This window comes from Epinephelus moara, chromosome 23 (assembly GCF_006386435.1).
Source record: "Epinephelus moara isolate mb chromosome 23, YSFRI_EMoa_1.0, whole genome shotgun sequence".
Taxonomy (NCBI): domain Eukaryota; kingdom Metazoa; phylum Chordata; class Actinopteri; order Perciformes; family Serranidae; genus Epinephelus; species Epinephelus moara.
Window position 1 is genome coordinate 32,958,924 of NC_065528.1, and position 15,966 is coordinate 32,974,889.

Sequence of the window (15,966 nt, forward strand, 5' to 3'; positions counted from 1 at the left end):
TACATGCATTGTCTGTTTTCAAAATACACTTCTGTTTTCACAGGAAATGTACAGTTTGATACAGTCTCTTTCAAAATAAAAGCACTACGTCAATACAACACCGCCAACTGATGTTTTTTTTCCTTCAACAACACACACGTGGTTGGGTTTAGGAAAAAAGAACAGGGTTTGGCTTTACAGTCTTACAGGAAGTGAACACTGGCCTCCTGGGTGAAAGTCTGTGGTTTTTGACTTAAGCTCTTTGTTTACTTCCCTCACTTTTATTTGTCTTTACGTGCACTGAGCTGAACTGACAATCACAGGGATTTTATTCACTGAAGGGCTCTGAAAACCCCCCAAAAAACATTGGCCAACCAGGACCAATGGTGTGGGACACACCACAGAAAACAGGGTGACAGAAATAAGAATCGTTGTGTTTTTGTTACCTCAGAATGAGACGTTAATATAAACGTCTCATTCTGAGGTAACAAAAACACAACGATTCTTATTTTCAGCTGATTAAACAGTGAAGGAAACAGACTGATGATATTATATTATATTTCTGACAGTCCATCGTCCTGAATCCGACACACTGGAGCTGTAAATCACTACAGTATCTACAAACTGGCAGTCAAACTGTACAAACATCAATACTGAGATGATGCTGTAATAACTCTTATGAATTTAATGCCCAGCTCTGCAGACACTACAGCAGAGAGTTTACCACATGAGTGACTCCACCACACACTCAGCTGTCAGTCAGTCGCCTCCGCAGACGGCCCTCTGTATTGTCAGCAGCTCTTCACATTAATGTTGCATGAAGCCAAAGTCTGTTTAAGCAGATTTACACAATCTTCCTCCTCTGATGGTGAGTGGCGTTTCTGCAGCTGCCAGCAGCTTCAGTCTGTCGTCTCTGCTCCCATCTTCTTCTTCTACTGTTCGCTGTGTGTTGTTTGTTTGAACTGAACACGGTCCAGTCGTCTGTTTTCAAATGAGCTCCCAAAGTGAATCCAAGTTTGTTTTGGGAAGAGATGTCAGTGATTAATCTGTGTGGTGTAAAGTTAAGATTCATTGACCTGCTGCTGGAAATTAAACTAATATAAAATATAACTGTCCTCCTGTTGGTCAGATTTACATGGAACTCACTGATCACAGTGATGGTCTCCAGAGGACGAACCCTGCTGGTTTCAATGAGCTTTCCGCCAGCGCCACCCTCAGGACAACCTCATATTTTCAGCTCCAATACTGGGAAGGCTCTATTAATACTAAATGAAATCAATTTGTTGCTTTTCCACTGTGAAACTTTGATTTTCTGAGGTTTAACAAACAACATTTTACAGTAATAGGCTCGTGTTTTGTTCGTCTTTGTTCTCAGCTGTTAACACAAATATATTCCTACATTTACCTTAAAGTATTCTGGGCTCTACTTGCCGCTTGCCGCTACATCTCAGAGGCAAATATTGTTCTTTTTACAGCACTACATTTCTCTGACCGCCAAAACGTAACAGCTTTAGATACTTTTCAGATCACCAATGCGCCGTAAAAAAGTACTGCTTTTCATGCCGCTATCACTGCAATTTATTGGTAAGAAATGACTGTTTTTCATGCCACTGTCCTGGTGGGAAATGCTGAAATGTCCTGGTAAAAACCACTATGGTGACAGGAAAACCTGCAGTGTATTGGTAAAAAAACCAACCACTTTTGGTGGCACTATCCCGACAGGAAGTGCAACAATATGTCTGTAAAAATTACAGTTTTTTGTGCCACTATAGAGGCAGGAAATGCTGCAATGGCTTGGCAAAAACAACTGCTTTTCATGCCGCAATCCAGGAAAGAAATGCAGCAATATCTCCTTAAAAAAAAATGACCATCTTTCGTGCCACGATCCCAAAAGGAAATGCTGAGATGTCTTAGTAAAAACCGCTTTGACAGTAGGAAAACCTTCAGTGTATTAGTAAATAAAACAACCACTTTTGGCGGTACAATCACAGCAGGAAATGCTGTGATGTGTTGGCCAAAAAACAATCGCTTTTCATGCCACAATCCAGGAAAGAAATGCATCAATGTCTGGGTAAAAAAAAACAACTACTTTTTGTGGCACTATTCTGGCAAGAAATGCTGAGATCTCTTAGTAAAAACCGCTTTGACAGCAGGAAAACCTTCAGTGTATTAGTAAAAAAACACTATCCTAATAGGAAATGCAGCAATATGTCTGTAAAATATGACTGTTTTTTGTGCCACAATCACGGCAGAAAATGCTACATGGGCTTGGAGAAAAACAACTGCTTTTCATGCTACAATCCAGGAAAGAAATGCAGCAACGTCCCGGTAAAAAAACTGACCATGTTTCTTGCCACTATCCTGAAAGGAAATGCTGAGATTTCTTAGTAAAAACCACCATGACAGCAGGAAATGCATGTATTGGTGAATTTTTCTGTTGTTATAGCGCCACCCAGTTGCCAATTAGAGTTAAATTTCTCCAGTCACCTTGAGGCGTCCTGTTCTACATATCTACCAAGTTTAGTAAAAATCCATATGGCGGTTAGGCCTAGATAAATGAGCTCTCTAGCGCCCCCATTTTGTTTGATGGGGTCAATAATGGAGGGGTCCCCTCAGATTATGTGTGGTCATATGCCTACAAAGTTGCGTGGTGATGGGTGAAACCCTTGAGATGTTATACACCTTTATGTGATGAGCCACGCCCTCCGCAATATTCATTGCCTTATAGAAGCTCAGTTTTAGTAAGTTTTCCAACTTTTGCCAAGAGGGAACTTTAGATATTGGTCCCTAGATTATGTTCACCCAGTTTCATGCAGATCGCTCAAACTTCCTAGGAAGAGATCCATTTGAAGTGTTTTTCAAAAAATTCAAAATGGCGGAAAATCTATATAAGCGGAAGTTATGGGTTCTTGAGGCAAATGTGTTCCTCATGAGGAGAGGCATCTCTGTCCAAAGTTTCATGTCTCTACCACATACGGGGCATGAGATATGCCCATTCAAAGTTTGACATTTCAATGGGTTGCTATAGCGCCCCCCTTTGGCCAATTGATGTAATATTGCTTCATTGGCATCCTCCCATGACCCTCTACCACTGTGCCAAATTTCACATGGATTGACCAAGTCAGTGAGGAGAAAAACCTGGAACACACACAGAGTTTTCCTCATTGTAAAATAAGCAGTTTTGTCGTGCTATTCTCTCGGGAAATGTAGCGATAGAAAACAACTGCTTTTCATGCCACTATCCCGACAGGAAACACTACTTTTACATGTAGTGGAGTATTTTCACTGTGAGGTGTGTGAACTTTTAACGTAGTAAAAAGTGTAACTGCTCACCAGTGTCTAACAGAGTCGTCTCCAGGATCGTGGTACTTTGCGGTTGTAGCTGAAGCACTTTTTGTTGTGCTCTGCAGTATTTCACAGCCAATCAGCTGCGGAGAGAGACAGAGTGAGTTAAATTGAAATGTTCACAGTAAATTGGTTGTTTCCTCAGGAGTGGTGGAGGAAACAGTGAGAGATGACAGCTCCTGTTTGTGTGCTGTGTAATCATTATATCAGCTGTCAGAGCTGATGGATGATTAAGGTTCCTATCTGCAGCCTGAGGCGCCCATTAATCCCACATCACTACTGCACACAATTACTGTACTATCACCACTCTGTGTGTGTGTGTGTGTGTGTGTGTGTGTGTGTGTTCATCTGTACAGTGTGAAACTTCAGTGTGAAACCAGCTTCACTGCAGCAGCTGTGAACACTTCCAGAGTGATCAGAGCTCTGTTTGGAACGAAGAGACAAAATAATTTGGGATTAATGTTTATTAATGTGACGTCCAAAGTCTGTGCTGAGCTTCAGCCTCTAAACACGTCACAGTTCTGGATTCAGGTCATGTACTTCATCTTGTTTCAGTATCCTAAAATCTGATTTGATAATAAAGTGCTGACTGATGGAACCTGAAACTTCAGGGGTCGTATTCAGAAACAATCTGAGAACACTCTCACAGAGCTCCTAACTCAGCCAAAATATTTAGGACAGAGTCTGAGTTTAGGAGTGATTCAGAGAACTTCTCTGAGGAAGGAAGGAGCAGAAACTTTTACCTGAGTGAGGAGGTGTGGTCGACCCCGTTGCTGGGTCGAGTCACAGCAGATCATTAAAATAAAATCCAGTAAAATAATACATTTATTTATTTTGAAGTATTGTGACTTTGCAAAATGACAGATAATATCTACAGTATGTGGAATAAGAAGAGTTGAACAACCTTAAAGCTACTCCAGTTTTAAAAGAATTAATACTAGTAAAATAAAAAAACATAATACCAAAAAATAAATAAAAATAAAGATAAGATAAAATAAAATAGAAAATAAAAAACATACCAATAAAATAAAATAAAATAAAAAAATAAACATAATACCAATCAAATGAAAATAGAAATAAATAAATAAATAAAAAACTATATAATACCAATGAAATAAAATAAAATCCAGTAAAATGATAAATGTATTTATTTTGAAGTATTGTGACTTTGCAAAATGACAGATAATATCAACAGTATGTGGAATAAGAAGAGTTGAACAACCTTAAAGCTACTCCAGTTTTAAAAGAATTAATACTAGTAAAATAAAAAAAACATAATACCAAAAATAAAAAAAATCAAACAGAAAATTGAAAAATAAGTTAATACCAATAAAATAAAATAAAATAAAAAAAATAACATAATGCCAATAAAATAAAAATAATAATAAAAAATAAATAAATAACTAACCTGAGACCAATAAACTGACCAAAAATAAAAAATAACATGATACTGATTAAATGAAAATAAAAATAAAATAAAATGAAATAAAATTCTTATCTACAAGCATACATATGAGATTCACAAATATCTGATCAAAAATTGTGAACGTTAAGAAGATACTTACAAATATTTTTCTTTTATTTGTCAACAAATGTTTTATAGACACTTTCTTTTTATATTTATATAACATATTTTTGTGCATTTACAAATCTTATTTTTACATTTGTGGAAGGTTTTTCTCATTTACAGATTAAACATTAACACACACATTGTCGATATGTTCAAACAAATAATACTAACATACATTTATCTCCATATTTGTGTAACTGTTGATCCTTTATTTTATTTGCAAAAAGCTTTTTGTGAGTTTTCAAATCTTATTTATGTATTTGTGGAAGTTGTTTTGTGTATTAACAGTTTAAACACATTAGCACACGTGTTATTGATCTGCTCACATTAATAATATCGACACAAATCTGTCTCCGTATGGTCGGAGGAGTATTTGGCTCGAGCTGGTTTAAGGAGGGTGAATAAGGACGACAGTTTCATGATTTAATAATGAGTGTATGAAGGGGGGATGATGAAAGTGTGGAAGACAGATGGATATAATATCTGCAGCGTCTGTTGAAAGTGAATCAGATCAACATCGATCAGTGACCCTGTGGTGTCTCCGGCCTCCTGTAGTTCCCCGCAGGGCTCTGATGTCATGTAGTTTCAGTTTAAAGCAGCTCGGAGGACTTTCCTCTGACAGATTACTGGCACACGCACTGAGGACTTTGACTGGTGGTTTACTGTCACAGCTTTTACAGACGCACAGTAAAACTCTGCTCAGACTCTCCGTTACTACAGAAGGAAAACATATCGTCTGTCCTGCTGGGTGCTTAATCAAGAATGTCACCTCGTCTGAAGCAGCCTGTCTCATAAACTTTAGCTACTGGTTGTTGTTGTCGGGACAAACTGTACCTGCTGGGATCACTGACAGTCTTGGGAATAATTAGAGTAAGTAAAGTCTTTGTTTTCTTATTGTCTGTTCATTATGTTTGTGTATTTGTGTCCCTGTATCTACGACTGGTGACCACATTATTCTGGCAGTTATTCGTCTATGACATCATGAGTGTTTAATTTAATTCATGTCATCAGCTGGTAGGTGTTAAAACTGCACTGAAACCAACAGTTCAGTGCTCAAAGTATATCAACGACCCCAGATACTGCAGACTTTAACTTACTGGAAAACTTACGATTGTGGTCTTGAGATGCTAATCACATATTATAACCGATGACAAAATTATGACTATATATTATATACATACGTATATATCATGCTCACCTGCCCTTATATCAAATCAAAACCTCAACGGGAAAACATCCGATGAAGTTACTGAACATGGAAGGGCTCTGAGCGTCTATTTTGATGTTCGTATTGATATTTCAAATTTGTTCGTCAGGTAAAAATATAACGTCATGTCAAATGTGCGTTAAGACGACAGCAAATGTCCTGTTAACGAGAACATTTATGATGTCTTAAGCAAGTGGCAACCTCCGGGGATGACGAGTGAAGCCAATGCGGAAGTGCCAAAAACTGCAGTTCGTTGAATGGCCACTTGAGGCTGGCTCCAAGAGTGAGTCAGTCCCCACAGACCCCCATGTTAAAATGCTCAACTTTACAGCAGAAATAAACATGTTTACAGCCTGGTACAAAAAACGGTTTTGGTCTCTGTAGCTAATTTCCCCTCTCATGACAACTGTACGGGGGTTGAATATTTTTATAACTCATCCGTTTAAATTTTATTAAGGCTTAAAGTTGCGCATAATTAAGGGCGTTGAGTGACAGGTGGCGCCATCATGGGTGGCCACACCAATGGGTGACGTCACGGTGACTACGTCCATATTTTTATACAGTCTGTGGTCTTAAGATGTTCAGAACATCAAAGCTTCCATGCCATTGGTTGGCGTCAACACATCCGCCCCTTTGTGACATAGCGACTGCGTCCCGCGATATTTGCATTGGGTTATTTGCAGCGGGACCCAATGCAAATGCAGCCCTCTATGTCAGAGTACAAAAGTTACCCGGGCCATGGCCCCCCTGGCCCCCCCGGTTCCGCGGTCTATGTAAGACACCATAAATGTACAAGTTAACAGGAGATTTTCTGTCGTCTTAACATGCATTTGACATGTTAAGGCGTTACATTTTTATCTGTTAAGATGAACAAATGTGACTCATTAATAATAATGTCAAGATAGATGTTTAGAGCTCTTCAGCGTTCCACATTAAGGAGTAATGATAAAGTGACCAGTACAACACAATGTGACATCATCTTGTTTCAGCTGACATTAAAGCTAAATGATATTTACAGGAAGTGACAGATTGTTTATGGCTATACTTTTCCATTAAATGAAAATATCCTTGCTGTCTTTTGAATCATTTAAGACACATTTCCCCCAAAATTTAGTCAAATATTTGGGATCTCTGGGTTGGGTCAGTAGTTTGTGAGGCCACAGAGAAAACCAATGAGTAATATGTCAACAGGAAAGGAATCCCTCCCCCCTCTGTCCTTCCTATAAACCATAAAACTATCATCCAGATTTCCTCTGAGCGTCTCTGAGACTTTGCTTCCAGGAAACTACAACCTGCGGGAACTCCCAGACCACATCTTCCATGAGACGATGACTAACCCTTCTAACATTATGACTTTAATCACAGTTACAACTTTTCAAACAACCCATTTGGCAGAGGAAATGTTAGTAACGTTTGTTTCTGCAGACCACAGATACCATACATGTTCATGTTATTATGTAGAGTACACACTGAAACTTTAGCTTCTCTGAAAATCATAGATTGGAACCTGAAGTTGAGCAGTATATTTCTTTCTTTCTTTGTCAGTCAGTGAGCTGTGGACTCCTGGGGACACTTTGGTCCCCTGATTTGGCTGCACAGTGATGTTGTGTTCACACCAAATGTGATGCAGATTTTCACTTCACGCGAGTATTGCGCTGTGTTGACTCGCTTCAAATGCCTGAATAACTTGTGTCATACACATGTGAACTCGCTGAATCGATGAGTGAACTTCCTCTGGTATGTCCTTGGGGTCATATGTCCCCGGAGGACAGGGATTCTCAGAGAAGCTCTCGCGAATGAGCATATGACACAAAATCGCACTCATTCGTGTGTTTTGCATAATTCCCGTCTCGTCCATTGTGTCCATCACTCCGCCTGATGGGAATTTGCGTCTAATCCAGTCTTTACATTAATTTTAAATGTAATTAATTTGCGCAAATTGTTCAATTTGCACCTGGTGCGAACACAACATAAGCACTCTTCACTTTCACACTGCTCTTCGATACAGGCAGCTGCAGACACAGAGGCAGCTTCCTGGAGAAAAAGAGGCTTTGGCCCATAAGGCTCTGAAATCATGATACCTTCTGCCTTTTGCTCAGAAGTGGTGAAACTACAACTCACAGATTCTTAGGCCCTGTTTAGACGACAACGGTTTCTCTAAAAACGTTAAAGTCTGTCCTTTGTGTTTTAAAAAACTTCTGCGTTTATATGACGACGTTATTGAAACGATCCCCGTTCACACGGAGCCGCAAAATCTACTGGAAACGCTGTAGTATGCACGCCAGGCCAATGGGTGGCAGTGTAAATTTGCAAAGCAACACCACAGCATGACGCCATGCGCCTGCGCTGAAGTGCCTTCCTCTACAACACGGTGATTACAAACCAAAACAAAGAAGACACAATGGCGAAAGCTTGCACAGATAACTTTGTCTGGATGGACGACGAGGTGGAGTTGCTACAGGAACAGATCTACACTTTGCTGGAGAAGCGTTGATAAATTCAACAGGGTGAGCAGCACAAACAGAGCTCGGCATTGTTGTTGTGATGTTCGACTTTCTCGCGCATGCCTAGTGACTGGAACCGTAATGAGCATGTGCGAAAAGTCTCCGTTTTCAGAGGAACTGCATATTGCAAGTTTGGAACCCGTTTTCAAAACGTTGCATTTTCAGGCACCCAAAGCGCCACTGTGGTGTAAACGATCGGCGAAAATGCAACTAAAGTTTACTGTTTTCAGTTGAAATCGTTGTCGTATAAACGGGACTTTAATACAAAACTGTCTCTAGCTTTTGTTTGATATCTAATGTTGGAAAAAAAAAAAGATGGTGCACATTTCCGACCCGTTAGCGTAGTTAGATCAGTTACTGTATTTTGAGAATGTCGCTGTCACACTGAACTGAGTCCTGTTCAATCTCTGTGTGGAGAAAAGAAACAAATAGTTGAAAATTCGTATTGAACAGCCAAATCTGATTCAGCTGACATAATCCTGATTCAGACACAGCCCTAGTTTCAACAATCCTGCCGTAAATGTGTCGTCAGGTTCAGGCACAAAAACACTAAGTTATGGTTACAAAAAGATCATGTTGTGGTTTAAAAGACACTTTTTAGGGGCACAATCCCTGCTGGAAAAACAGCGACAGTTTAATGCAGAACACCCACAGATGGTGCCTAAAACGCTGCTGGAAACACAACGTCTCACTGAAGAACAAACAGTTTTGTAGTTGGTTTTGAACTGTGGTCTGCAGCTTGGCAGGCGTCTCTCCACTCCATCCACCATCCCCTCCACCTCCTGATGACACAGCCAGCTCAGATACTACGTCAAATTAAAAAACACTGATATGATACATATGAAATATACAAAATTTTTTATTGTATTTGTGTTTTGCAGAAACGTACGCTGCCAACATTTTCCTCTGGCCACTGGACTGTTTTGATTGTTTTGACTTTTTCTCATAATATTTCCACTTTAAGGTTCAGTTTCACTTCCTTTATGTACGAAAATATATATGTCCCTTTTAGACATCAAAAGTTTCACACAACAACAAACAAGACGACGGTGAAGGAGGTCATTATATTGTACCTTTCAATCGGAGGCAGCGTTGTAAATGTCTGTGTGGCCATTAAATACATCACCACATGTAGATGGAGAATTCTTTTCAATGTATTACCGATTTGTTTGTCTCCTACGTTCATATCTCACTTGAACTACACAACACTGCCTCCGCCATCTGTGGTGGTCCTGCTCTGTTTCATCTGCATCTGTAAGCTACTGCTGAGCCTTTACTCTCAAGATCTTCTCCTATCAGTGATCCTAAGACTCTAAACAAAATAACCATCGACACCCGGAGGCTGAATTAGACTCATCACCAGCTGACACACGAGCGTTAAACAGTTTGATGATGTGACTCAGTAATTACAGTAATCCTCTGCATCACTACACAGAGTAATGATGTTGTAAAACACAATTACAGAACAACTCCTGTAAAGAAGTTCATTACTGTCCGTTACCGGCACTGAAGCCATGAAGTGACAGACTTGTTGCTATGGTTACCCACTGCTGAGTTCCTCATCTTCACATTTCAAGGAGACGAATACACTGAACATGTTTCAGACATGACAGACTTTAACAGTGCAGTGGAGACTGCTTGGTAGACTTTATAATACATTTGTTACTCATTTAAATTTTTTATGTCCAGTTTTTTATGTGCATTTCACCCTGCAGCGGCACTACAGGAACTTCCTGCTGGGATGAACGGGGAATGTGACACCTGAGTCAGACCGGCTCACCTTAACACACCTGGTGACCCCCCCACACACACAGCCCACATCACACAGGTAAATACTGGTGTAATATCAGATCAGGCCGCAGGAGAAAATGTTCCCTGCTGTCAAAAAGACCAACCCAGTCTCACACCAAAGTCATCGCAAACTTGCGCTTGGCCAGGGACTGCCAGCATCGGACACAGACGAAAAAAGCCGTCCTGTCATGTCGGCATGATACGCGGCCGGGGGCGTCAGGGGGACACATGGCGGGTAAACAACGAAAGTTAACAACCGATGCACCCAGGGTACCTTGGACGCCATATGTGGACGTGGAAAGTCCATGACCAAACGTGGACATGTGACGAGGTCACAGTGAGGATGATGATGAAAAGACGCTGGACGTTACATTGTGGTTGGAATGAAAATCGGGTTGGTATTTTAAATGTTGTCAGAATTTCACGTTGTGCCGACGTTAACCTTATGACTTTTTGCAGGCGTTGTGTTTTGGTCTCCATACCTTGTGACTAAATGTCTGCTTTTACGATGACGTTGGCGTGAGACGTTGGATTTTGATTACTTAACAGCACAACTTAAAACCAACAAAATCTCAACGTCATCTGTTATCAGTATTCTACATCAACTAATTTTGGCATTAGACGTCCTGACATTAAATTTTGGTCACTCAATGTAACAACCTAAATTAAACCAAACTTCAAAATGGAAAGATGTCGGTGGCAGCTGGGTTGGCATCGTACGTTTCTGCTGCAAACCATGAACATGTTACATCTGTACATTTTGGAGACATCACTGTATTTACAGCGGGGACTGAGGCACCAGAACTGGGTATTCTAGGTTAAAACAAGATCTTTTCCAAACCATAACCATGTGGTTTTTGTTTCAAATCCTAACCACACATTAACCACAGTGTTGTTGAAGTTTTAACATATCCGCTACATAAAAATGTACCAATGTAACGTATGCATGGTTTGCAGAAATGTACAATGCCGACTGTGTTGGTACCTTCAGGGGAAAATGACAGGATGACTATTCCCTGATAAATATAATCAGAATTTGTTTGACTTATTCAAGTAATTAATGACGTAATTCATTACATAAATTCTTATCAGCAGCACAGGTGAGCCTCGGACCTTTAACCCGCTGCACAAAAGTCCACTGCTCTGTCGGGTTTATGACACTGCTGGGAAATCACATCTAGACTGTGTAACAAAAAAACCCCACATGCATCAGGGGACGTGTTGCATTAATATTGCCGGCAGCAATGTGAATTAGATTGTACTCTATACTTTATGTGACATATTATGACCCTGACTGCATCAAACTCACTCTCTATTATTTACTTATTTTTATTTATTTATCTATCCTGCATTGCATTTGTTTAGCAGCACACAAGAAGTGTTTATCATCATCATCATTATCATCATCATCATCATATCTGCCCGAATAAAGGCTTCAAATGTTGTACTTTATTCTATGTGATAGAAATTCAAAGTGGTGTCTGGATGATGTTTGAGCCATAAAAAATAAGAAAAAAATGTTTCTATTCTAAATTAAAGTGAACTTTCTCAACCTAAATGATCCTACAGACTAGGCACATAGAATATAATAATATGATATGAACAAAGTGAATATCAAAAGATTACAAATAAACGGGTCGCCGCACCTCACTGCGCGCCCCCGGGCCACACTCCACACTGCCTGCGGGAGCAGTGTGTGGCGACTAACTTGCCGAACTGCTGTGGCCTGTTCATGTGCTGTGCTCACATTGACAGCGTTGCTGCTGCTATAACTACTGTATTTCCACAATTAAAAGCAAAACTCCGCTCAGTTATAGAGCCATGCAGCTGCTGCGGTGTCAGCAACATGGTCCTGCAAAAATTTCACAATAAATCACTTTGGATTTAACAAATGAAGTAATTCTGTCCAACGAAACGTTGTCAGAGGGCTTTTATTTTGAAACTGGCACAGGAATCGGTAATAAATATAAATACTTATATTTTTCATGTCTGCAACAGATACAGACGTTGAAGCTGTACAGAAAAGTAGTATGATGTCAATATAATTATAAAAACTATTTTTGCTGAAACCTGCACCTGACCAGCCCTGCTCATGCCAACACATCCTCACTGTGACCTCATCACATGTCCACGTTTGGTCATGGACTTTCCACGTCCACATATGACGTCCAAGGTACCCTGGGTGTGTTGGTTGTTGACGTTCTGGGACGCCGTGTCAACTTCAGCCTGTTACATGCATTGTCTGTTTTCAAAATACACTTCTTTTGCCACCTTAATTTTCAGGTGCGACATCAAAGAACTAGCTGCGACGAAAGCCAACTGTTGCGTCGTCTACGTCGCCTCACGTCGCCCTGTGTCAGTTGCATTTGAACACACTACACGGACTACATCCGACGGCCAAGTAGCACGTACGTTCTGCGCCTGCGTGAGAGAGATTTTTTGTAGGTTTCCGATACTGCAAGTCACCACCCAAGTGCTGGTTTTTGACAACTTTGGAGTGAGACCAGGCTCAACTGCAAGAAGCAAGTTCATTTGCCTACTATATAACACTATAGGACTGTGCTAAAAATTGCAGAGTAAATTCAAGATGGCTGACTTGCAGTTGGGTTCAGGGTATGGCTCAAAGAGACTACAGATGTTATGTGTGCCTCACAAATTTCATACATCTAGGTGAAACATACTGTGGGGTAATTGTTGAATTTTTGTAAGTGGTGCTACAACTATCAGTCAGTATTGGCACCGCTGCAGAAACTCAGTTTGACAAAATCTTTAGATGGTAATGTCAAAATTTCAACCTGGAAAATCTCTAGGAGGAGTTTGTTAAAGCATATTTCCTGGAAATGATTAAAAATTGTCCTAAAAATTGCAAAGTAAATTCAAAATGGCTGACTTCCTGTTGGGTTTAGGGTTTGGCTCCAAGAGGCCTTTTTCAAGTCCTGGGATGTTGCGTGTCCCTCCCATCAAAGTGAAACATCAAGTGAGGGTTCCTAGGTCGAATTTTGTGGGGGTACACTACTGAGCCATTTTGTCACATGGGCTCATGAGACCCATAAAATAACATCACATCTGAGGCACGTGCAAAGTTTTGTGAGTTTTCCAGCACCTTTAGTCCCTCAGAAAGACCGTTCATTTAGGGTCCTTGCACCGATAAAAAGACGTGTGCACACAATGATACCAAGAGATGAAACTGTAATGAACCCACTGAGGAAACTGCATGAACATCTTTTGAGTTGACACTTTGGTCTGATGTCATCAGGGCGCAGCGATGGTGATGGTTCAAGAGCTGCTTTTGAAGACACTGGAAGAGTTGGGAAAAGATGAGCTCAAATCTTTCCATTTTCACCTGCGGCTGCCTGATGTCCAAGATGGCTTCTCCCCAATCCCAAAATTTCAGCTAGAGGGTGCCGACAGGCACGACACAGTGAATGTGATGGTGCAGAAATACAACCGACAGGCTGTGGAGGTGGCTGAGAAGATTTTAGGGAGGATGGGCAGGAATGATCTGGCGCAGGAGCTGTCAGAGAGAAGCTCAGAACTGAAAGGTAAGCTATGGAGAGACTACATATGTAAACATATACAGCACATGTTTAACAGCTAATTTACTGAAAGATAATTTATACAAACAATCTACAGAAACTAACCAGATGCTCGAATTGATTTTCTAACTGTGAAAGACAGCAATGTGCCACCCAGTGTGCCAGAGATTCAAAGGATGAAAACAACGTGGTAAACAGCTCTATCCATTCATCACTCCAATTTACAGGAGAAAGAGTGTTGCTATACCGGAGTATGACAGTGACTTTAATACGGCTTCAAAACATGTATCAGATAAAGTTCTCTTTACCAGATAAATCCATTAACTTCATCAACAAGACCAGGGAAATCATTTTATAATATCAGCTATTAGTTGCAAACTTGACATATCTATTTGTTACTAGTGTCACGTAGCCAGACCTTTCTCTATAGCGCTGTGTCAGCACTTGAGAAGACTGGGGGCCGGTTGCACAAAACATTACTGAAGGAATTGCTTAAAGTCCGTCAAACTGTTGCGCAGAGGACCCCAGCAAGTAAAGAAAAAAACATAAGGTACCTCTGACTGTATCTTAACCCCAACATGTCTGAGTTTATGGTGATAAATGAGGAAAATGAACGTGTCCTGAGAAGACTGCTCCAGGACCAGGAGAACCTGATGGACACCCTTAATGATGACTCATTGATTTTGCACTATATATGTGACCAGAAGTCAGTTTATGATTTGTCTCAACGCCTTGAGTTGAATCAGTCAAATTTCCGAAGCTGCGCTCTTCCAGCCCCGTTACAATTAATGATCGCTCTGAGGTTTTATGCAACAGGATCTTTCCATCAGTTACTGGCGAGGTATCTCATGTACACAAGTCATCAGTGTGCTGGCTTCCCAGGAGTGTGCGGGGTGATAGACGGCACCCACATCAGAATACAAGCGCCTGCACAACATGAGAATCAATTTGTCCACAGAAAAAAAATCAACCCTCGATCTAAGTCCAGTTAGTCTGCAATCATCAGTGTGTGATCAGTGTTTCCTGGAGCCCAAGATGACGTCCTCAAATGTCTTTGTTATTTTAAAACCCAAAGATATTCAGTTTAATGTCACAGAGGACAAAAGAAATCAGAAAATTTTCACTTGAATTTCTTAAAAAATACTTAAACTGATTCATCAAATATCATATAAACAATTAATTTCATAGCTGACAACTAATTGATTAATCATTGCAGCTGGGGAGACGACAGAGGACACAGGAGCTTCCCGCACTCCACCTCAGGCTTCTCCTCGTCCTCCACCTCGCGCCAGCAGCAGTCAACATAAAGGTAAAGCTGTTCTTTTTGTGGCAGAGGACTGAATCGTTCTACCAGCCTGGTCGATAGATGTCAATGTTGGTATTGTATATTTCTGCAAACCACAAATACATTACATTGGTATGTTTCATATTGGCGTTTCTAAAGTGATGTATTGAGGTGTTTTCCAGCAGTGTTTGAACCACCGAACCTGGGTGGTTTTCACTAACTTGTCCCTGCTTTTCCAGTGGATGTTGTCTCACCAAATGTTTTAAGCCAACACATGATCTTTTCATTCAGGTGGAGAGATCCACCAATCAGTCCTCTCAGGAGAAAATCCAGGAAGAGGAAGGTTATTTAAGTGTGGCAGTGGCCTATTTGAATCCCTTTTGTTTGTGAGTGTGTTTGCTGATTCTGTGAGTTTATCTATCTCCTTTAACTTTGTGCTAGGAAAGGTAGTATCGGCACTGTCTATACCTGGAGCTCGCATGAACGGAGTCTGGGTTTGTTGAAGGTGGCAGTGCTGTTTGGGCTGAGAAAGCCTGTGAGTTTATCTATCTCCTTTAACTTTAGCTTATACTGGAGTTATGATATGTAGCGTGTGAAATAGAGTATGGTGAATGTGCTAGGAAAGGTAGTATCAGCACTGTCTCTACTTGGAGCTCGCATGTACGGAGCCTGGGTTTGTTGAAGGTGGCAGTGCTGTTTGGGCTGAGAAAGCCTGTGAGTTTATCTATCTCCTTTAACTTTAGCTTATA

General features: G+C 40.6%; 1 protein-coding gene across 1 annotated transcript in view; it reads left to right on the plus strand.

The window, feature by feature from the left end:
• Nucleotides 1–13,661: 13,661 nt before the first annotated feature.
• LOC126384980 (NACHT, LRR and PYD domains-containing protein 3-like) overlaps nucleotides 13,662–15,966 on the plus strand; it is an 11,223-nt gene continuing 8,918 nt past the window's right edge. The window contains exon 1 of the mRNA XM_050036456.1: nucleotides 13,662–13,962. Coding sequence (XP_049892413.1) covers nucleotides 13,662–13,962 — 301 coding nt within the window. The remainder of the gene's footprint in view (nucleotides 13,963–15,966) is intronic.